At 41.7% G+C, this 24,183-nt stretch overlaps 1 protein-coding gene across 1 annotated transcript; it reads right to left on the bottom strand.

Annotated features, from left to right (window-relative positions):
- Window positions 1-2,089: 2,089 nt before the first annotated feature.
- LOC124044385 (histone-lysine N-methyltransferase EHMT2-like) lies at window positions 2,090-23,743 on the bottom strand. The gene is made up of 27 exons (XM_046364038.1): window positions 23,649-23,743; window positions 22,973-23,039; window positions 22,702-22,869; window positions 22,324-22,556; window positions 22,045-22,123; window positions 21,625-21,707; window positions 20,436-20,576; window positions 19,279-19,350; window positions 19,032-19,152; window positions 18,812-18,916; window positions 18,435-18,571; window positions 17,693-17,836; window positions 17,120-17,450; window positions 16,637-16,862; window positions 16,250-16,332; window positions 15,233-15,339; window positions 14,885-15,007; window positions 14,418-14,519; window positions 13,714-13,818; window positions 13,306-13,460; window positions 12,769-13,081; window positions 12,574-12,651; window positions 8,588-8,703; window positions 3,934-4,020; window positions 3,295-3,373; window positions 2,928-3,103; window positions 2,090-2,657 (listed from the first exon to the last, which is right to left on the bottom strand). The coding sequence occupies exons 1-27, from the start codon at window positions 23,673-23,675 to the stop codon at window positions 2,477-2,479; spliced, it is 3,639 nt and encodes a 1,212-aa protein (XP_046219994.1). The 5' UTR covers window positions 23,676-23,743; the 3' UTR covers window positions 2,090-2,476.
- Between the last annotated feature and the right edge of the window lie 440 nt (window positions 23,744-24,183).

Below are 24,183 nucleotides of genomic sequence, written 5' to 3'. Positions count from 1 at the left end.
ATGTCTTAACCCCCCCACACATCGCACTGGGCCAGCCAGTCTTAAATATCACCTTGGCCAGCACAGGTGAAACACCTTCCAACTAATGAGATGGACAAGCCAGCACAGGTGTGACACATACTGACTAACGAAGTGACACCAATCAGTGTGTCCGACATGTCAACGTGCTAAAACTCCAACCTCAAAACATAAATGGAAAAAACTAAACCTGTACACAGTTCTTATAATGAAATCAGTCAATTGAAATAAATTCATTAAATCAAATGTATTTATATAGCCCTTTGTACATCAGCTGATATCTCAAAGTGCTGTACTATGGATGCTGTACTACTTAATCTATGGATGTCACATGACTGGGAATACAGATATGCATCTGTTGGTCACGGATATCTTTCTTTTTAAAGGGGAGTGGATCAGAAAACCAGTCAGTATTTGGTGTGACCACCATTTGCCTCATGCTGTGTGACATGCTGTGTATCTCCTTCGCATAGAGTTGATCTGGCTGTTGAGTGTGTCCTGTGGAATGTTGTCCCACTCCTCTTCAATGGATCTGTGATGTTGCTGGATATTGGCAGGAACTGGAACACACTGTAATACATGTCATTCCAAAGCCTCCCAAACATGCTCAATAGGTGACATGTCTAGTGAATATGCAGGCCATGGAAGAACTGGGACATTTTCAGCTTCCAGGACTTGTGTACAAAAGATCCTTGCTACATGCATTATTATGCTGAAACATGAGGTGATGGTGGTGGATGAATGGCATGACAATGGGCCTCAGGATCTCGTCACGGTATATCTGTGCATTCACATTTCCATTGATAAATTGTGTTTGTTGTCCACAGCTTATGTCTGCCCATACCACTGCCAGCATTGGGGCACTCTATTCACACTGCTCACCCACACAAAACCTGTCATCTGCCCAGTACAGTTGAAACCAGGATTCACCTGTAAAGAGCACACTTCTCCAGCGTGATAGTGGCCATCGAAGGTGAGCATTTGCCCAGTGAAGTCGGTTACACCGCCAAATTGCAGTCAGGTCAGACCCTGGTGAGTACGACGAGCACACAGATGAGCTTGTGCAGAAATGACTTGGTTGTGCAAACCCATTTTCATCAGCTGTCTGGGTGAGTGGTCACAGACAATCCCGCAGGTGAAGAAGCCGTATGTCAATGTCCTGGGTTGGTGTGGTTACACATTATCTGCGGTTGTGAGGCCGGTTAGACATACAGCCAAATTCTCTAAAATTACATTGGAGGCAGCTTATGGTAGAGAAATTAACATTAAATTCTCAGGCAACAGCTCTGGTGAACATTCCTGCAGTCAGCATGCCAATTGCATGTTCTTCCTCAAAACTTGAGACATCTGTGGCATTGTGTTGTGTGACAAAACTGTACATTTTAGTGGCCTGTGTAATGACCATGCTGTTTAATCAGCTTCTTGATATCCCACACCTGTCAGGTGGATGTATTAATCTTGGCAATGTTCAAATGTGTGCTCCAAATGTGAGAGAAATAAGCTTTTGTCATGTGGAATATTTCTGGGATCTTTTATTTAGGCTCATAAATGGAACCAACACTTTACAATTTGGTTCAGTGTATTTAGGATGTTTGAGGGAGTGACTCATGTCACACTAAAAGCCCTTATTGCTTTATAAAGGTTTCATTCAGTCTCCCCATGATCTTCAGTGATTAACATGAACAAGCCTGTCAGATGGACTTTGCTGTCAGTATTACTGGAAAAGTTATAAAAGCGAAAAGTTCATACTCCCTTTCCCATCATGAGCTGTATAAGACTTTGCAATAACCATGAATTGGGGCAAAGGAATGCATGGTTGAGTTGACTCGCAGATAGTGGCACCTATACAAAACGTCCCAAAAACTTTGTCCAAGACCAGATTAAGGTGCTGTTCAGAGCAAAGGTTCAAACTAAAAAGAATTAAGGTACAGATGGAATGTTACATTATCTCAACTGTTTCTGCAAACTATGTAGAAATTAAAACAATCAATTCTCTGGATTGTCTCAGCTGCTTGATATTCAGTGAGTTGTATGAAATGCAACACTGCTGAAACAAATGTATATCCATTAGTCGATTTGTAATCATATTTATTAAATGACAGAACATAAAACAAAAGGGACTTTGTTTTTTTTTTAAACAAAGACATATGCATAACTTCATTACTACACAAGTCAGCTGTTGGCAACTTCAACTGCTTCACAGCAGTAGACTATCATGGTGGAGTACTGTGGAATGAATTATTCAGTATGTATTTGGCACAGCAAGTGGTGAGCATAACTTGATCTCTCATGGCAATACTGTATGAAAGGGTCTTACACAGAAGACACCTTTTGTCCAGTCACTTATACCCTATACATCGAAGAAGTTAAGATTTGTCTACCACACTGAAACAAATGCACAAATTCATACAAAATGAAGTGACTGTAAAAAAATACATGCAACAGGCACCAGGGAAGCCTAGGAGTTTCCTAACATGGCAAGCCCAGGGTCAGTCTCTGATTCTGGGCAGGCCTCCAGTCGAGCGAGCCTGTTCTGCTCCAAGGCGATGGCCTCCGCTGAGTGTTTGCATTTCTCTGATCCACACTGGCAGGTGAAGTATTTACTCTTTATGTCCCAGAAGCGGTCTCCATAATCAAACCTGTTTACACAGAAAGAGCATTGATACAATTCTCAGCCTGGAATTACAATGCATGTTAATATCACAATCCTAGTGGAATAAACAATATACTCAGGCCATTTTATTTCTGGTGCAAGAGAAGTGATACACGGAATAGATGCTACGGTTACTGAAAAAGTGGTGCCAAATCATGTTTTAACTTTCCTAAGGCAGTATCAAAGTCACTCCACTGGGCTTCCATTTTGTGTCTGGCGCTCAGATCTACAGTGTGTGTGCGGTGCAGCTTCTCACCCTAGTTCCTGTCCTGTGAGGATGTCTCTGGAACTGAAGAAAGCGATGCGGGGGAAGCGCAGGTCCTGGTGTAGCATGAATACACGCACGGGGATGATGTTAGGGTCGCACAGGTGGTTTATGAAGCGGCTGATGTTACCGTAGTAACGGGCATCGATGCAGTACACCTCCCCATCCTTTAGAGGGAAGGAGAGAGAGATGTATTAAGGTGCATAGGAATATCAGTGTAGTCCTTTTAAAAAAAAACTTCTGTGTCTAAATGACGGTAAAGTCCACACCGGTTGTATTTGGCGCATGTGACAAATCAAATTTGAAATATTTTATTGTTTATGTGTAATCCTATGAGAGAAAAAAACAGATGAGGTACCTTATTGTCCAGGTCAAAGAGGTAGGAGTCATCTTCTCTTACATCTGCCTCTGCATCAGAGATGAGTTCTCCAACATATCTGTGTGGAGAGAAATGTTACACTCATCAACTAATTAATTAATTGACAAATTGTCAAAACATTAAATTAGCCAAAAATGTTGGAGCCAAAATCCAATTTTCTTTGTGCTATATTTATTGTTTTGCTCCATTTAGAAACATATTTTTGAATATAATTATACATATTGCATTACAAATGAATGAGTATGGTTGATGAACACAATTTTTTGGTTTTCATGGGTATTTAAAAGCATTATGGAGCCTTTTTCCCTTTCATGTTCCCCTTCCCTTTACCTATTTAGTTTTTTGGCAGTAGGAGTCAACTTGGCCTCACGTATGGCAGTACTTAGTTTTTTGACTGCTACGCAAATAGTTGGAACTAAGAAAGCTGTTATTAGTCTATACTTTGTTTACCATTTAAATGGAATATAGCCTATGAAATTACCTTTGTATGGAAAATAAAATGTATGCTCGTTTTTACACTATCGGAGCATACCTGTGGCCTCAAGGCAAGTTTGGAATTGGATTACGAATGGCCTTTATACACACATTTTCTTTGAATAACCAAACGCACACACTTACTCGCAGATGAAGCTACCTTGGGGAATGTCCTGTAGAGCCCGTACTCCCCATCCCATCTTCTCTGTCCGGTACAACTGTAGACGCACCCTGAGAGTGAGAGAACGTATACAAGTGATATTGTACCAGGACACAGACCAGAGTAAGATTAGCATTTTAGTCATTTAGCAAACGCCGTTATCCAGAGTGGCTTACAGTAGTGAGTGCATTCATATTTCTTACCCCCGTGGGAATCACACACAACCCTAGCATTGCAAGCACCATGCTCTCTACCAACTGAGCCACACAGGACAATGTAAGACGTCAAACACCACCGTCATAAAGACTGACAAGATAAATCAAAGTATGTGTTTGAGTAAGAGATGAGGGTAGTCATACAGTGCCTTCAGTATTCATACCCCTGGACTTATTCCACATTCTGCTGTGCTACAGACTGAATTCAAAACTTATTAAATTGATTTCTCACCCATCAACACCCCATAATGACAGTGAAAATACGGTTTTAGAAATTGTAGCAAATTAATTCAATTATATACAGAAATATCTAATTTATATACAGTGTAGTAAAACGCCAAATGGATCTACCTCCTGGTCCTCTACCCCTGTCTTACCCACCAAGGGTAGAGACAGAGATGACCTCGCCTACTGAATTACCGGATTGGGCAAAGCCACCAGAAGACGACTCAAGCCAACCAACTATTGAACCTGAAGGAAGAATCACCCTCTGCCTCAAGTGACACCTCTGAATGGGAACAGCTGATAGACTCATTGCTGATAGAGTAAGGGCACTGTCATAACCAGAGGCCCATATATGCACTGAAAGAAAAGTACTGAAAGAAAAGTATTTCCTCATTGTTGCTAGAGTAATAGGCTCTGTCATAACCAGAGGCCCATATATGCACTGTAAGAAAAGTATTTCCTGTTGTAAGATATGTCATCACCCTCTGCTCTGAGGGAATGGGAGGAGCAGCAGATCGGGTGCAGAGAATCAAAAGGTATATAAAGAGACATTTGCAATTACTTTGGCGCTGACTTCTTGAATTCTGAATTCATTTAGACAACCATTTGACTTCGGGTAAATTGACACCTGACTCAAATTACTTAAAAGATTCGAACTTGTTGGATCTGAGAAGTGACTCTCCGATATACCGTTTAACTATCGATCAGCTGTTTTGTCGTTTTGCGCCAGGTACGTGGGTGCTGATGCAAATATATCCAGAGAGTTTTCTGTAGCCTCTCGATTGAGCTCAGCATCTCGACCTCGTTGCGAGCCGCTGACACTGCGGTAGTTCAACGTGGTTGAGAGGCACTCTAGTCTTCAAGGTTATCCCTTGCTTTCTCTTATGGATGTCTGAATTGACCCTGTGGTTTTGCGCCAGGTACGTGGGTGCTGATGCAAATATATCCAGAGAGTTCTCTGTAGCCTCTCGATTGAGCTCAGTATCGCGACCTCGTTGCGGACACAGACTTTTTTGATATTCCATTTGGGGCAGGGAATCACCAGCGGGTTTTCTCATCCAGTCCAAACTTGAATCTCTCAATTTAGTAAAGCACCGACTCCAAGTCAACCTCCCAGCCAGTAGAGGGGAGTCGCTACTAACTAAATTCTAAAAGAACTCTGACCGATTGAAACTCTGCTCCTGATCTTGTGGGTCTCCTCGTCATCTCTCAAAGGTAATTAAATAACTATTATAAGTATTTAATATAGAGATAAGTGTTATCATTGTACCAGGCATTTTATAAGAGCATTAAGTCAATTGCATGTTCTTGATTAACGCTGTGTGTGACCGAGTAACACATTGTGTATTTTGAAGTGTGTTTGATTGTAAAAGACAAAAAACAGAGTGTTTTCAAAAATAAACGGTAGTCTTATTTTGTCTCGAGCAAAAGGTTCTCTCAAAGACAGTTAACGGCACGGGAGATAACAACTCTGACACTCCCCGCTACCGGGACACTGGAAACGGGGATCAATGCACTATGACAGAATGAGTTACTATTAAAAGACAAAGAGGAAGGTGTGTCCAGTAGTGATTCATTTAATTGTCTTATCGATCTATCTAAGTTTTATTTTCCAAGCGATACATAGCCGACGGGCAGAGTAGTGAGACTAAGTTGACTAAAGGTCTTCACACTTTAAACTAGATACATCACAGAGGGGAAACACTCAACCACAGGGAAATCATATAGAGACTGGTAGGACTAGTGCTTAATAATAACTCAAGGACCAATTGTTGAGAGTGACAAGGCAAAAGACCTCTACGAGGACAACGCTTCGATATAGAAAGAGAGGCAGGGCTAGGCGAGCGGTCCTGGTTATACCGAGATAACCTGAAGTATCTATAGTGCCCTGTCCAATCCAGGGAACGGGACGCTAACCACCTCTAGCAACCCCGCTGCCGGCCAAGGGGCGGGGCTGAAGGTTTCGTATGGCGACAACAGTACCAGTCAAAAGTTGACACCTACTCCATTCAAGGGTTTCTTTATTTGTATCATTTTCTACATTGTAGAATAATAGTGAAGATGCATGAAATAACACATGGAATCATGTAACCAAAAAAATATATATTTTATGAGATTCTTCAAAGCAGCTTTTCACACGCTTGGCATTCTCTCAACCAGCTTCATGAGGTAGTCACATGGAATGCATTTCAATTAACAGGTGTGCCTTAACTTCGTGTAGGGGGCAGGATTTTCGTTTTTGGCTAAAAAAAAAACGTACCCATTTGAAACTGCCGATTTCTCAGGCCCAGAAACTAGAATATGCAAACAATTGTCAGATTAGGATAGAAAACACTCTAAAGTTTCCAAAACTGTCAAAATATTGTCTGTGAGTATAACATATCTGATATTGCAGGCGAAAACCTGAGGAAAATCAAACCCGGAAGTGCTGTTTTTCCCGAAAGCTCTCTGTTCCATTGGGATGCCTTGCCTCCATTTAAAGGGATATCAACCATATTCCTTTTCCTACGGCTTCCTCAAGGTGTCAAGTCTTTAGACATAGTTTCAGGCTTTTATATTGAAAAATGAGCGAGAAAGATTACTTTGCGTCAGTGGATAGCTGGGTGTTCGCAGAGTTTTGCTTGTGCAACAGAGTGGGGCTCCCATTGTCTCTCCCTCTCCTATTGAAAAAGTGACAGTCCGGGTTGATATATTATCGATTATATATTTTAAAAACAACTTGAGGATTGATTATAAAAAACGTTTGACATGTTTCTGTGGACATTACGGATACTATTTGGAATTTTAGTCTGCGATGTCGTGACCGCTTGAGCCTGTTGATTTCTGAACATAACGCGGCAAACAAATGGAGGTATTTTGGATATAAAAATAATCTTTATGGAACAAAAGGAACATTTATTGTGTAACTGGGAGTCTCGTGAGCGCAAACATCCGAAGATAAAAGGTAAGCGATTTAATCCATTGCTTTTCTGACTTTCGTGACCAATCTACTTGGCTGCTTAGTGTTTAATATTGTCTACTGAGAGAGAAGTTCTTACATAAACACTTGTTATGCTTTCTCCGAAAAGCTTTATCGAAATCTGACACGCCAGGTGGTGTGCTAAACAAGCTAAACTGTGTTTTGCTATATTGCACTTGTGATTTCATGAAAATGAAATATTTTAAGTAATTTAATTAGAATTTGGCGCGCTGCAATTCAGCGGGTGTTGATGAAAATGCCGCTAAAGGGATGGGTGCGTCAAGAAGTTAAAAGTACATTTGTGGAATTTCTTTCCTTAATGCGTTTGAGCAAATCAGTTGTGTTGTGACAAGGGGGGTGGGTATACAGAAGATAGTCCATATTATTATGGCAAGAAAAGCTCAAATAACCAAAGAAAAACTACAGCATCATTACTTTAACACATGAAGGTCAGTCAATGTGGAGCATTAAGAACTTTGAACATTTCTTCAAGTGCAGTCGCAAAAACCATCAAGTGCTGTGTTGAAACTGGCTCTCATGAGGACCGCCAGAGGAAAGAAAGACCCAGAGTTACCTCTGCTCCAGAGGATAAATTCATTAGCGTTAACTGCACCTCAGATTGCAGCCCAAATAAATGCTTCAGAGTTCAAGTAACAGACACCTCTCAACAACTGTTCAGAGGAGACTGCATGAAATCAGGCCTTCATGGTCAAATTGCTGAAAAGAAACCACTACCAAAGGACACCAATAAGAAGAAGAGACTTGCTTGGGCCAAGAAACACCAGCAATGGACATTAGACCAGTGGAAACCACTCCCCATCTAACTTAACAGAGCTTGAGAAAATCTGCAAGGAACATTGGGAGAAAACCCCCAAATCCAGATGTGTAACGCTGATAGACATATACAAGGAGACTCAAAGCTGTAATCACAGCCAAATGTTCTTCTACAATGTATTGACTCAGGGGTAGTAATACTTATGTGAATGAGATTTCAGGATATAATTTCTAATAAATTTGCAAAACTTTCAAAATCATGTTTTCACCTTGTCATTATGGGTATTGTGAGTAGACGGTGAGAATAAAAAAAACATGTTTTACCCACTTCGAATTCAGGCTGAAACAACAAAATATTGAATAAATCATGAGGTATGAATACTTTTGGGAAGGCACTGTATATATACACAATAGTGTTCTAATTTAATTTCAATATGTACAGTCGTGTAGTAACACCGCTCTTACTTGATCCCCGCCTGCACCACTCTGTTCTTGCAGGTGCGGTAGCAGGAGCACGCCAGGTTACACTCAAATATGAGAGGCGGTTCGATCTTATTGAACTCCTGGAGCAACCGGTGGTCCTGGTAAACACAGAAAACACATGTAATCCCCCACGAATGATGCTGCGCCCCCCTTGGGTCAATCAGTGTACATTTGTAAATACCGGATCTCTTACGCCAGACGCAACATTCGTCAAAACAGAACCATCACCCTCTCAAAAGCGTGTCTGGTGCGTAAAACCAGCGAATTCAGACAAACAAAAAGGTGTAATGGGCTCGTGCTCAAATGTCACAAAGCTTACTTCATTCTTTTTTTGTTTTATTATTATTATTATTATTTTCTCTGCATCAGGGATAGAGTACACAGACGTTTCAGCTTTACAGCCTTCTTCAGTGTGTAGATACATTTATCTTAATTTGAAACAGCATTTGTCAAGAACAACCAATGAGCAGCAGGTGCTTTAAAATCAGGGTTGCCACTCATCTGACAATCAGAGAAGTGGCTTTTCTACCAGTATACAAATTAGTCAAAGAAATACATATTTATAGGGTACATGAGCAGGCACAAGGACAACTCACGAATCAACTGCACCAGGTGTCTGCTACCCTGAATATATCATATCAATTCATGAGACAGCCCACCACAAAGGACATCAGGCACAGCCGTTCATAAATATGTTGGGCCAACTCAAACGTTACTCAAAATCTGATATACAAGAACACTGTCCATAACAGTTTAAATGTAGCTTATGGGAGGGAGGTGAAATCTAATTCTTTGTTTAAACCGTGCGGAGAAACAGAATTTAATTTATATATCCACATGGCTTCTCTTTGGAGTAATTTGTCATAAATCACCTCTACATGGTGGACAAACATTTTAAATCACGACACAACGCAATTATGTATCCCGCAATTGGCGAGGTGATATCTAGACATCTAATAGTGGATTTATGTTCTATGGTGTACTTTCAAGGCACGATGTTTTTCCAAAATAGATCTTATTGCAAGAACACTAACATATAAATAACTCCTTTAGTAGTGCAAGTTATACATGCCTGTTTCCTTATGGTGCTACAAGAGGGACATGATATAACGGGGAAGCAACCTTTTAGGAAGGCCCCCTTTCTCTCTCTGACCACATCGGATTTAACATGTTTGATAGATTTCTTGATCGTTTGTAGGCGAATAAATCTGGATTCTGGAAGTACGAATTTAAAAGGAGTCTGATAATATAGTCCAATGTTCATTCTCAATATACTTACAATATGCCATTACAGCTATTATTGAAAGTAAGTATATCGTTTACAGAAAACTGTTTATTCTGTTTTTGTTAGGATTTATTAAGAAAATGGATTCTGTTCAAGTTTAACTCTTTTTTAAAGCCAGGTATCAAGTGAAAACTCAAGGAGAGAATTTAATTGTTAATGATATTTTTCCTCTGCGTCACAGATGCAACGCAGTCAATGAAGTTGGATTTACTGGTAAACCTCATCTTAGGGGGAAGAGGCTGTAAACTCGAAACATCTGTGTACGTTATCCCGGATGCAGTGAAAATCCTTTATTTTATCAAATACAGTAACAGTCAAAAGTTTGGACACTTCATTCTAGGGATTTTATTTTTACTATGAAATAGCACATATGGAATCATGTAGTAATAAAAATTTAAAAAGTGTTAATTCAAAATATTTTATTTGAGATTTTCAAGTAGCCTGCCTTGAACACAGCTTTGCACACTTGGCATTCTCTCAACCAGCTTCACCTAGAGTTGCTAAGCACTTGTTAGCTGCTTTTCCATCACTCCGCAGCCCAACTCATGCCAAACCATCTCAATTGGGTTGAGGTCAGGAGATTGTGGAGACCAAGTCATCTGATGCATGACTCAATCACTCTCCTTCTTGGTCAAATTGCCCTTAGACAGCCTGGAGGTGTGTTGGGTCATTGTCCTGTTGAAAAACAAAATGAGTCCCACAAAGCCCAAACCAGATGGAATGGCGTATCGCTGAGGAATGCTGGGGTAACCATACTGGTTAAGTGTGCCTTGAATTCTAAATAAATCCCTGACAGTGTCACCAGCAAAGCACCGCCACCATCACACCTCCTCCTGCATGCATCAGGGTGGGAACCACATGTGGAGATCAATACGTTCACCTACTCTACATCTTACAAAGACACGTGGTTGGAACCCAAAATCTCAAATTTGGACTCATCAGACCAAAAGGACAAATTTCCAGCGGTCTAATGACCATTGCTCGTGTTTCTTGGCACAAGCAACTTTCTTCTTATTGGTGTCCCTTAGTAGTAGTTTCTTTCAGTAATTTGAACATGAATGCTAGATTCACACAGTCTCCTCTGAACAGTTGATGTTGAGATGTGTCTATTACTTGAACTCTGTAAACCATTTATTTGGGCTGCAAATTCTGAGGCTGGTAACTAATGAACTTATCCTCTGCAGCAGAGGTAACTCTGGGTCTTTCATTCCTGTAGCGGTCTTCATGAGAGCCAGTTTTATCATAGCGCTTGATGTTTTTTGCGAAGGCACTTGAAGAAACTTTCAAAGTTCTTAATTGTTCGTATTGACTGACCTTCATGTCTTAAAGTAATGATGCACTGTCGTTTCTCTATGCTTATTTGAGCTGTTCTTGCCATAATATGGACTTGGTCTTTTACCAAATAGGGCTATCTTCTGTATACCACCCATACAAACCATGTCACAACACAGCTGATTTGCCCAAATGCATTAAGGAAATACATTTAAAAAATGTACTTTTAACAAGGCACACCTGTTAATTGAAATGCATTCCAGGAAGCTGGTTGAGAGAATGCCAAGAGTGTGCAAAGCTGTCATCAAGGCAAAGGGTGGCTACTTTGAAGAATCTCAAATCTCAAATATTTGTTTATCACATTTTGGGTTAGTACATAAGTCCATGTGTTATTTCATTTAAGTCTTCACTTATTCTTCTTCAATGTAGAAAATAGTAAAAAGAAAATAAAAACCCTGGAATGAGTAGGTGTGTCCAGACATGACTGGTACTGTAATTAAGTAAGCTTTATGCAACATTTTGTCAGACTTTTCATCCACCCAAGTTGTCAAAATTGGGCCAGGGATGTCTGAGGTATCACGTGGGTTAGCTAGACTCATATCCCTGAGCATGGGTGACAAATTTCAGCACTCTGATTAAAAATATCAAGAGAAACAAACATGTGCCTGTTATAGCGCCCCCGTGTGGCCCGATATGAATGTTCTTGCATATGTTGAGTCTTGACAGTGTTCGCATCATGTGTACCAAATTGTTACAATATGAATATCCTTGACTGACTTATATGCATTTGTGTGCAAGATTACACCCACATGAATGTTTATTGGTCAATAGCAGCCATGTTGTTTTAGGTACTTGTCTGGAAAATATTGCTTTGTCCATAGATGCCGCATATCAAGTTTTGTGCAGATCAGTCAGGGGTGAGGGCGTGACCCTTTCAATGTTACCATTTTCAATCTATGGTTATTGCGCCACCATCTGGCCAATCAGTGTAATTTTGTAATGTCTGGATCTCTATGGCAAGACTCATCATTCACCCAAGTTGTCAAAATAGGGCCATTGCTGTCTGAGCTATCGTGTGTGACGAACGTACAAACGGATAGACGGAGACAAATCCACAGACCCCTCCCCAATTTCATCATGGGTGACAAAAAAGGAACATACACAGTTTTACACTTTATTTGGAAAGCCCATCACAAATAATCTGTTTAACAAACTATCCACAGTCCAATAAGATGATAATATGTACAATTTGAAGAAGCAAGCTCTCTGAAAACCCAGGATTTTTACAAAGTTCCAGATTTTGTTTCCTTATTCAAATATATTTTTAAAACTACAACATTTACAGCTAGAATGGCTGAATACTTTAAAATCCAAATAAAGTGGGATGTAAAATAAATAATGTGTCACTAACCTTGTCGTACCAGCAGCGGATACTGAGCTGACCACACAGACAGTTGCTGGAGGAGCAGTCATCTGTGCAGCTGCAGTGCTGAGGGAGAGATACAGACACACGTTTGTAGAAAGGGAAAACACATGCCTGATCAATGATAATAAGTATCATAGTATGGATCATCTACAAGTGTGCGGTGTTACCATATGTATGTACCTGTAAGTGCGTGATGTTGCGGTCGATGTTCATGGCTGAAGTCTCACAGTTCTCGGAGACGTACTTGTAGTCTGAGGGACACCCCTCATCATCCACTGCGTTCACACAGGGGATAGGCACGTTCTCATACCCCTGGGCTACGTCACTGCTGATGATCTTCTCTGTACGAAGCATGCGATTGGCTATCCCTCTCCGCAGCTTCCGGTTTATCTGGAGTGACACCCAGACGGGCGAATCGGAACGCGCCAGAGAAAGAGGAGTGTCCCCCTCCCTGTTCATGATGTCAATGTCTGCCCCCCTAGAGAGGAAAAGCCTGTAGAGAGAAGGAGGTAAGCAATCAAAACAGACAAAGGTGATAAAGTTGCCCTTAAACACAGATCTAGGATCAGATTAGGGTATGGGGAGGGTAATCTCAGGGGGGTGTAAAATGCTCAACTGGCTTCAGATTAGCATCTACAGACAAATTCCTTCTATTCCAAACTGAGACACTATAGGAGTGACCGATGGATGCAATTGACAGGCCATAGGGCTACTCACGTGACACACTCGAGGAAGCCCTCCCTGGAAGCAATGTGTAGGGGAGTGTCCCCGTGCATGTTGACAGAGGACAGCTGGCAGCCAGCATTCAGCACCATCTCTGCTATCTCCACACAGCCTGCGAAGGACGCCCAGTGGAGACACACATTCATCTCCTAATTGAGAGAGGAGAGATTTTTCATTAGTTTGTATAAATAGTATTAAAGACTTCAAATCACAAATTAATGGACATAAAAAATATATATATAGAAGAATTTGAGTCATAACCAAAATGACCCACACCATTAAATAAAGAAGCAAATGTTGTCGTTTCAAGGATTTGTGCCTATAAATCCTACATATCTTCCTTCAAAATCAGTTTGGCCATTGTATGCCAATATGTTGTTATACCAGGACAGAAAGACTAACCTTGTCCTTGAGGGTGACGTCAGCTCCCCTGTTAAGCAGTGCTCTGATGACATTGATGTGCTTATGCTCTGCAGCCCAGATGATAGATGTCCATCCTCCACTATCCTGAAAGGGGGATACAGCACATTGACAGAGGGTTAGGGGACTGGACTATACAATAGTATTCAAGCCAATACAGCCAAACACAAGTACTATGGTTCAGTACATTACATGGAACTGGTAGATTAAACATACAGATTTACTCTGCCGGTAACTGTTAACTCAGAGTCTATTGACTAATTAAGAACTACAGGTACCTAACACTACCAAGTGACACGTGATACAGTATCTGTTATTGAGTACATTGAATGATTACTATACCTACAAAGGAAGAAGTTAGTGCTACGCAAAATAAAGAAGTACTACAGTGCAGTAACAAACATAACATACAGTTTGAAATTAGATACAAACTCTGGCATATGTAAAAAATAAAAAACAAAAACAATTAAAAAACCATTTAAGATATATATTTTTTTAAAGTTCATATCAACTGTGCATGAAGCCTGAATCGAGAAATAAATAATTTTAAACAAATTCTCGGAACACAAGACAACGTGGTCAATGAACATGACAGAGTGACACAAACTGATAAAACACACACTGACTTGTTGGTTGTTGCCACCCTGTCTAGAGCCCAAGAGTGTTCCTCTCTCGCTCTTCCCCACCTGTGCGTTGATGTCCACCTGTCCCGTCTCCAACAAAAGGGTGACAATGTCCAGACTTCCCAGTTTGGCTGCGTGGTGGAGACCAGTGTAGCCATCTTCCTCCTGGAGAGAAGAGGGGGAGAATAGAGGAAAAACAGAGGGAAACAGTGAGGAAATGGAGATGGAAAGAGAATGGAAAAAAACAATAGTTTGGGGGAAGGAAGACAATAGGAGAGGTGGACAAAGAAATTCTCATTTTAATATTGGTCAAAGTGGATAACTTGATCGCAATCAAGATTGTATTAACATACCGCCTACAGGTCCAAGCTACAATTAGTCTAGAATAGATTCTCCTGTTGACTTCTGAGATGACTCAAGGTGATTATCAAGTTCTTTCAGGTTTAAGTCCTTTACGGCTCATGTTATTAGAGCCACTACTAATGACAGCGGGTCAGCTTTGGTATAGGGGCTGTTTACCAGACACTCACAGTGTGATAGACGCAGGCTCCACTCTGGACCAGGTACCTGGTCACTTCCACATGGTTGTTGACGATGGCCTCCAGGAGAGGGGTCCTCATGGACTTGTCTTGGACGTCCAGTTTCGCACCTGCCTGTAAATAGACGAGACATTTATTTGAGCACTGGTGAATAAGAACTGTATGAGAGACACTCTGATCCATATTTGTGTGAATAAGTGTAAAGGAGACACTTATCTCTGACCATAACGATAAAAAGCAGGGTCGTATTCATTTGGGCACACCGTAGTAGAACGTTTGCAACAAAAAACTGCCTAATGAATTTCATGCAGTTGTAATTCAAGTGAAAAGATTGTTCACCTGCACCAGCATGTAGCAGACCTCCAGCAGGCCTCTCTGGGCTGCAACGTGGAGAGCACAGCGTCTGTTCTGGGATTCAGCCTGGTAGGTTGGGTCTATGCCCTCCACTGAACCCAACATAGAGAGGACGTGGAGTGGAGGGGTTATTAGCAGCAGTAGGAGTCAATGTCAACTCATTCATTCACTCGCATATGACCCTGTATCACCGCCTGGTATGGCAACTGCTCCGCCCATAGCCGCAAGGCTCTTCAGAGGGTAGTGAGGTCTGCAAAACGCATCACCGGGGGCAAACTACCTGCCCTCCATGACACCTACACCACCAGATGTCACAGGAAGGCCATAAAGATCATCAAGGACAACAACCACCCGAGCCACTGCCTTTTCACCCCGATATCATCGAGAAGGCGAGGTCAGTACAGGTGCATCAAAGCAGGGACCGGAGAGACTGAAAAACAGCTTCTATCTCAAGGCCATCAGACTGTTAAACAGCCATCACTAACATTGAGTGGCTGCTGCCTACCTACAGACTGAAATCTCTAGCCACTTTAATAATTGGATGTAATAAATGTAGTCACTTGTCACTTTAAACAATGTCACTTTATATAATGTTTACATACCCTACATTACTCATCGCATATACTGTACTCGATACCATCTACTGCATCTTGCCTATGCCTTTCTGTACCATCACTCGTTCATATATTTATGTACATATTCTTATTCATTCCTTTACACTTGTGTGTATAAGGTAGTTGTTGTGAAATTGTTAGATATTACTGCATGGTCAGAACTAGAAGCATAAGCATTTCGCAACACTCATTAACATCTGCTAACCATGTGTATGTGACAAATAAAATTTGATTTGACTTATGCGAAAGAACAGTGGTAACATGAGTTTCCAGAGCCGATGAAAGAGAGATGAGGAGAGCAAACCCCTTTAGACAAAATATGCAATCAAATCAGGAATGTCTATTTTACCTAACAGTAAAATAGGAACAGATTCCTTATGATACTTACTGAGCATGAGCAGAACTCGCTGCACCTCGCCCTGCTTGGCGGCTGGATAGAGCTGGCGGGGGTGGAACCTCAGCTTCTTCCTCCTGACCAATCACAACCAATAAATCACCAAGTGAGAACAGCTCCTATGTTATGGCTGTCAGGACTCTGTAAAATGCATCTCTCCCACACCTATTCCTTGGACTAACCACCGATCCAACACCATTAAATACATTTCCCCAATTCAGTCAGTTCAGAAAAGGGGAGGAAAGATTGATGTATTTTCAAAGCATCTAAACAGGGCTCAAGTGTAGCTGTAAACAATTCCCATCAATCATTGATTTGCATTAAAGAATTGTTATTCTGAAAGACAGACCATTATTAGTCTATTTCCTTATTTTGTCTCACCTCTCAGTGTCCTGGGTGAGAATAGCCTTCTGCAGCGCTGCCCTACTGGGCCCAGGGGGAAGTGCACTGGGACAGATTGGCTTCCCATTGGGCAGACAGAGGGAGGGTCCCACACTGTCCACTCCCCCCCTCCCCTGGGGGAGCTGCGTTGACAGGCCCGGCTGCCACAGCGGCTTGGGGGGGCTGCTGCTCCGGGTCCTTCTTAACCACCCCACGCATCCTCGCACTGACGGATAGAGAAGAGAAAGAGTGTGTAAAAAAAAAAGACTGGGACAATTAGGGTAGTGCGAATATCCATAATTTCCACATGAATAGTTATCAAATAATACAGAATCAGACACAAGCTCAAATCAATCAATTATCCACAAATATGCAACAAGCAGAACAAAAGCACCCAATGATTGAAGTGCAGCGTAAATTTTTTATTTTTTTTAATCATACTGCATCCTACACTTAGTCATATCCCACATCTTCATTTCCCGCTCTCTGCCTCCATCCTCACCTGATAGGGCCTTCTGGCCTCTTCCCGTTCTTCAGCGCCCCCCGTGGAGGCCGCCAGGGAGAGGGCCGAGGGAATGGAGGGTGGGAGGGACGGTGTGGTGGTGGAGGAGGCTGAGGTGGTGACCACAGTGACCGCAGATGCTGAGGGGGGGATGGTGACCTCTTGGGCCTCCGAGGCATCCTCGCCACAGTGGGGGCAGAAGAGCATGCCCGTGCCCAAGCCCCTGCCCCTCCCAGCCCCCAGCACTGTCACACAGCCCCGGTGGAAGCGGTGGGCGATGCGCTGGTCCGGACAGCACTCTAGGAAGGTGCCCTGGGAGATCAGTTAGAGAGGGGTGTGTGGGTTAAGGCCAGGTCAAACATATACTGTACATGCAGACTTATAATGCATCTCAAGTGTCTGCAGTGCCCTCTCTGTCTCCTCTCCATCTTTACAACAGATCTGAAAACACAAGCTATGTTTGAAAAGAATATGGAGGATGTCTACTTGGAATTTTCTTTCACCTAACCAGTTCAGACAGTATGTGTGATTGTGGGGGTGGCACAAAACCTCACCGCGATACAGAAGTATCCACATCCAGGGCAGCAGTGATGTTTGACCATATGTGACCGATGGCTCTCGCACAGCACCATGAGGGAAACTCGACTGGACGGGCGCATGGTCTCCCCCTTCAGAATAATATTGGTACAGCCCACCAGCTGTGAAAGAGAGGGAGAGGGAAAAATTGAAAGGGAAAAGTAAGTATTGAAGAGTCATATGTTGATTCTAAATGAGATAAATCGCCTATATTCATTTAGCAGCGACTCCTAAAAATATGATGTAAAAAATAAGTAGACGATAATGGAGATAAATATTTTTTTCATAAAGATCATCTTTGAGAATTAACAACCAACAGAATAAAAACTAAACCAACAGAGAGAATCTAAAATTCCAAAAAAGTAACGGTATGGGGCCCCCATAGATTTAAGTGAATAAAAAAAAATATTGTTTGAGTCACTTAGATAGCATAAGAACACGGCATATGCCATGGTAAAATGTGAAGAATAGCAGGAAATTTGCTTAAAATCTGCAAATTCTCTTCACCCCATGGCAAAATTGCAGGATATTTGTTTTAAACTGCAATTTTCTTTTGTCTGTGCGGCCAAGAGCGCGGCCTCTAAAACGTTCAGTCAGAGACTGCACCATTGGCCACACCCAAAACCAGGCTAACTTTGCCACCGCTGCTGAAAAGAATCCTAGGTGAAACACAGCTTCATGTAGGCAACATGTGCACAGCCAGCCAGCCACACAACACACCTCTCCATTGACGCTCTCTGTGGCCATGCAGAGTCTGTTGGGCCGTCTGCTGGTGCCGTCTACGCGTGGTGCTTCCATCCTGCAGCTGCACAGAGGCAGCTCCTCCAGACGCTCCGTCTCCCCACCATCACTGCCTTCTACACAGGCATGCAGATAACATCATCTGTGTTATATGGTACTGTAGCAGATAATCAGTGCTATTCACTGAGAGCCATATCGTGGCTTTAGTTATGTTCGCAAATCATGTGTTCACAAGACATCAATGGGAGATTTGTGTCAAAGTTACAGAAAGCATATGTCAAGCTAGGATTTGACCCAGAGAGTCCATGGATAAAGACATGCAGATTGTATATTGGGTGCAAACACCATCTACCCACCGTGGTGAGGTGAGCGTGTTAGGCTGTCTGCAGCCGCGATGTCCAGGGAGCCCAAGGCAACCTCTGTGTACTCGCGGGACCCACCTAGAGCAGATGCTGCCGACACTGCTGGGAGTTACAACAGAAAATAAATATTGACCAGCAATAGGGCACTGTGGTGATGATAGTGCCGGTGATAATACTATTTATACAAACTAATGAAGATCTCCCTGTCACCCGCCTCTTCCTGCCTCTACTCCTTCGACTCTCTCTCTCCCTTTTCCCCGCCCTGGGCGAGTCCATGGCGAATCGCTGCTCACTTTGTTCCTCTGGCCCTGCCTCTGTGGGTCTGACTCAGAGCTCTGTGGACAAAGAGGGAGGGTTTGGTTGACCGGCAGAGAAACATTGCTTTGCCCAAATAGACATTATAATAAAACTGCCTGGTAAATGATTGTAACTACCAACACAAGACGGGTTCAACTACTCACATGATCTGTCATGTTACCAGACTCCTCTGCCTCTCTTTCATGTAGCCTTTCCTCTATTCTACCATCTTCAGACTGCAAAAGGAACAAATGGAAGATATACATATGGAAAGAGAGCAGCAACAGTGTCCTTGTAACTATTTTAAATCGTGGCTATTCAGCATTAACTCTAATTGGTACGCCAAGCAAAAAATATCTGAAAAATATATTTTCTGTAAAATGTGTATTGAGCCTCAGCATAGGCCAATAAATGAAATAAAAATGGTTTGCCTGACTTAAAACTTCGATAGGTAAAAGCGTCGCAAACTTCTCAACCAGTTGGTTGAGTTGCCCAATTAGAGTAAACTAATTTTGTATAGGAATTTTCATATACTTTTAAAATAATCAAAAACAACATGATACATGAATTTACATCATGTCTGCTTCATTTACTTTTAATGGGCGATAGGCCCAGTTAAAACGGGGACTGATATCAAATATTAATAAATATCATACACGTGTCAAAATATTAACATTAAAATTAATGTAAATGAATGCATTTACAGTTTAAATGCTTTGAATATCAGTAAAATGACATGTACTGAATGATATTGTGAAACATACTGACGATAACAGGCAGACCGTGATTAATGATACGGATTTGAAATAAGTTGTGTATTTGCACAGACAAAAAAATCCAAAAATATTTATCCATTGTCCATTTGACTTCATAGCATTCCTTTAATATTCCCCACCTGGTAGAGCATATTTTTCAAGAGTTCCTAAAATTGTAAAACAAAATTTTTAAATGATTTGAATTACTTTTGTTTTAGATGTCAACAACATTTTACAATGTTGTAATTTTCCATTTTATATACAATTAGTACAGAAAAATGTGTGATAAATAAGGTTCAGTTCTGCTCATGTTCACTTCCTGGTTTTCAACCATCTTTGAAAGCGTGTTTAAACAAATATGGGATTTTGATAAAGAAAACTACATGACCATTTTACTAAATGGCATTGATCGAGATGATAAAACATGCCAAACTAAATTCATGTTTAATTTAATTTAAAAATTGGTTGAGCTGCCTGTTAAAGTGTATATACAAATGGGTTGTGGCCACAATAATCATATTTATTCTGTGGTGGGCATATCAGTTACATTGATATTAGCCTCTGACCTTGCTGTCGGAATAGGCTGCATCCGTGTCGTCTCTTGCGTAGGGGTTATAGAGAAGGAACTCGTCCTCATCTGCATCCTCCTCCAAGTCCTCCAGCCAACTATCACGCCGTCTCGCAGCCTCGCGGAGTACACGATCTTCCTGAAATTCAAGTAAGAAAAACTAAACGTTAGGTCAGGGTCACTCCTTAATTAATATCTCAACATGAGACCTATTATGCTGCCAAACATACCCTTTGGCATGTTTGGCAGCATAATAGCATAATAGCATAATCCTCGACTTTGGCGATGTCATTTACAAAATAGCCTCCAATACCCTACTCAACAAATTGGATGCAGCCTATCATAGTGCAATCCGTTTTGTCACCAAAGCCCCATATACTACCCACCATTGCGACCTGTACGTTCTCGTTGGCTGGCCCTCGCTTCATACTCGTCGCCAGACCCACTGGCTCCATGTCATCTACAAGACCCTGCTAGGTAAAGTCCCCCCTTATCTCAGCTCGCTGGTCACCATAGCATCTCCCACCTGTAGCACACGCTCCAGCAGGTATATCTCTCTAGTCACCCCCAAAACCAATTCTTTCTTTGGTCGCCTCTCCTTCCAGTTCTCTGCTGCCAATGACTGGAACGAACTACAAAAATCTCTGAAACTGGAAACACTTATCTCCCTCACTAGCTTTAAGCACCAACTGTCAGAGCAGCTCACAGATTACTGCACCTGTACATAGCCCACCTATAATTTAGCCCAAACAACGACCTCTTTCCCTACTGTATTTAATTTTATTTATTTGGCTCCTTTGCACCCCATTATTTTTATTTCTACTTTGCACATTCTTCCATTGCAAAACTACCATTCCTGTGTTTTACTTGCTATATTGTAATTACTTTGCCACCATGGCCTTTTTTGCCTTTACCTCCCTTATCTCACCTCATTTGCTCACATCGTATAGAGACTTGTTTATACTGTATTATTGACTGTATGTTTGTTTTACTCCATGTGTAACTCTGTGTCGTTGTATGTGTCGAACTGCTTTGCTTTATCTTGGCCAGGTCGCAATTGTAAATGAGAACTTGTTCTCAACTTGCCTACCTGGTTAAATAAAGGTGAAATAAAAAAATAAAAAATAAGCAACTATTATTTCACAAAGCTATTAGAAAGCACTGACACACCCCTTCCCCGTCCTTACCCTCTGCTCTGTGCCTATAGCGCTCTCTGCCTTCTCAGGTGTACAGTCAAAACCTTGGCCCAACCTTCTCCTTTTTGCTGCCGCTGAGTAAAAGACACACAATTAATGTGACATAATTCAAACTAAACCGTAAGTAATCTTACACAAACATTAAAGGAAAGATTCACCCATTTTGAATTTTACATTGTGCGTGTGCATCTCTGAGCGACGTTCTATCAATTCCCAGAGGGGAAAAAAAAGTGGTGTACCAGCTATATTTCAGCCTGCTTGAATGGGGAATGAATCAGAGACATGAAATGACCCCGGGAATCGATAGAACATCGCTCAGAGATCAGAGATGCACAAATAATATAGAACATTCAAAATGGGCTAATCTTTCCTTTAACTCAGTCTAAATGTATGCAATTTTTCAACACTGACCAGTATCGCTGTCTGTCGTGAAGCTGGTCGTGGGATCTGTGGGGTTAACTGGCACGATTGGAGACTCAATGCACCTCACCTGAAAGGCAAAAACTCTATGGATCAGATGGTCAGGAAGTGGTTAATGTGACAGGAATAGAAAGCTTGAGTGGTAAAATACTCTTCTTGTCAACATACTAACTCAAACATAAGATATGCCCTTTTTGATTGATATCACAATATAAATGGCTATTCTAAAGAATATAGTGCTACTACCAGGCATCATCTTAGGAGACTCACCTGTGTTGGGGGAGGTCTGTTCATGGTCTTGCGAGCACGGTGTATCTTTGCTGTCTGGGGAGAGGAGGATGAGGGATGGGGAGAGGAGGATGAGGGATGGGGAGAGGAGGATGAGGGATGGGGCAGGAGAGCTTTACTTCCAGGACCAAAAACACTCATCTTTGCTCTGCCAGGTGGAGAGGAAGTGAAGGAGAGTGAAGAGGATGTGGATGGAAGGGTCTTCGCTGCATGTCCTGTGAGTGGGGAATAAATGAAGGAATCATAGGTTAAACCAGATGATGAAAACTAAGGGAGAGAAAACTGACAATAAGATATAAACATGAAATCAATGTTAATTCAGTCTTGTAACCATGGACACTAGATAGATCAATCTTATACCTGCAAGGTTTCTGCTGGACACAGAAGAGGATGTTGTTGATAGTCGTTCGCTCTCCTCCCCATTTTTCGAACCATCCCCCTGAATCTCCTGGAACAGCGACTGTGACAGCATTCCACCAATCGGCTCGGTCTCCTTCGTAACCACTGCTGTGGCAGTACTTGCATCACCTAGGAAACATTCAAAGCCTCTGCATCAACATGCACAGCACAACCCTAATAAAAAGGTGTATATATTTGAGAATCTACAGTAGACAAATATTTACATCCATACCTTCATCTGGCTGGCTTGAGTCTCTCACTTTAGGTACGGTTTCCAATGCATCATTCTCAGAAAACTCCTAACATTGGGAAAATACATGAGCAGCACATGAGGCACTCACTAGAATAAAAAAAAATTGTGCAACAGTTTCAGATCACATTACACATAATATACTGAATAAATGAATGAATACAACCGTAAGAGAGATTTTAACATCCATAATGGCTGGAAGTGGTATCTCCTGAGGTAATGTTGAAATTGTAGTGAGTGACAATGAAATGCACTCACGCATAGAAATTGAACTTTTCCTATTGTAACGTTGTGCACGAGCCAACTAGATAGCTACTGAAGTTGAAACCTTTCAATAACATTGAAAATATTGGACACTCAATATCCACAAAATGTACTGCAAAATATAGGAATATTTGCTATAAATGTTTAATTGTGAACCTTTTCCTAAATTTTCCAGAGCCCTTTTCTACCTGTGTCTAACAAGCTAGTTAGCTACGTTAATTGTTTACGGGGGCTGGCTTCATACTAGCCGAATGCCAGAAACAAGACTATGCAAGCAAAACAACTTGCGTTTCGTGTATGGATCTTCGATGTATTGATTAACTGACTAATTTTCAAATCAACATAGCCGTTGTAAATGAGCTAGCTAGGGGGGAAAAAACGAACATTTCTTTACCTTGGTCATTTTCTCAGCTGCCGACATGTTTCCAATGAAATTAGACGAATTTGACGCGGTGCGTGTAAACGTGCATTCTCCGCCCCATTTCTTCGTTGGCCTTTCTCTCGTTTCCGGGTTGGTACATCCGGTTTTGTGCAATTCTATATCCGGTCTAAGGCGTATGAGCTTGCTTGAATTGCGTTTCCACTGCCTCCAGAATATTGCTGATGTCAAATTGCTAACTAGAAATTGTAGAAAGTGATGTGGCTACAACTAGCTAGCTATGCAGATTTTCACCCTCACCACTAACGTGACCCCATACTCCCGATGTTAGCTAGCTAAATTGGCTAAATTCGTCGCTAGGAAAGCTAACTAGCTAGATTCCTGGCATTGGCTACAAACTAGCAGGCTAACCAGACGACAGGTTTGAAAGCGTAACGTTAACTAGCTAGCTTTCAATCCCTGCTAGGTCACGTTAGCTAGCTAGCTTGTTTCAACTCTGCAAGTTAACGTTAGCTGGCATTCAAGGGCTGACTGTTCTTACATGTTCTAT

Source organism: Oncorhynchus gorbuscha, linkage group LG09 (assembly GCF_021184085.1).
Source record: "Oncorhynchus gorbuscha isolate QuinsamMale2020 ecotype Even-year linkage group LG09, OgorEven_v1.0, whole genome shotgun sequence".
Lineage (NCBI taxonomy): Eukaryota > Metazoa > Chordata > Actinopteri > Salmoniformes > Salmonidae > Oncorhynchus > Oncorhynchus gorbuscha.
This window is presented reverse-complemented; position numbering and strand designations above follow the sequence as displayed.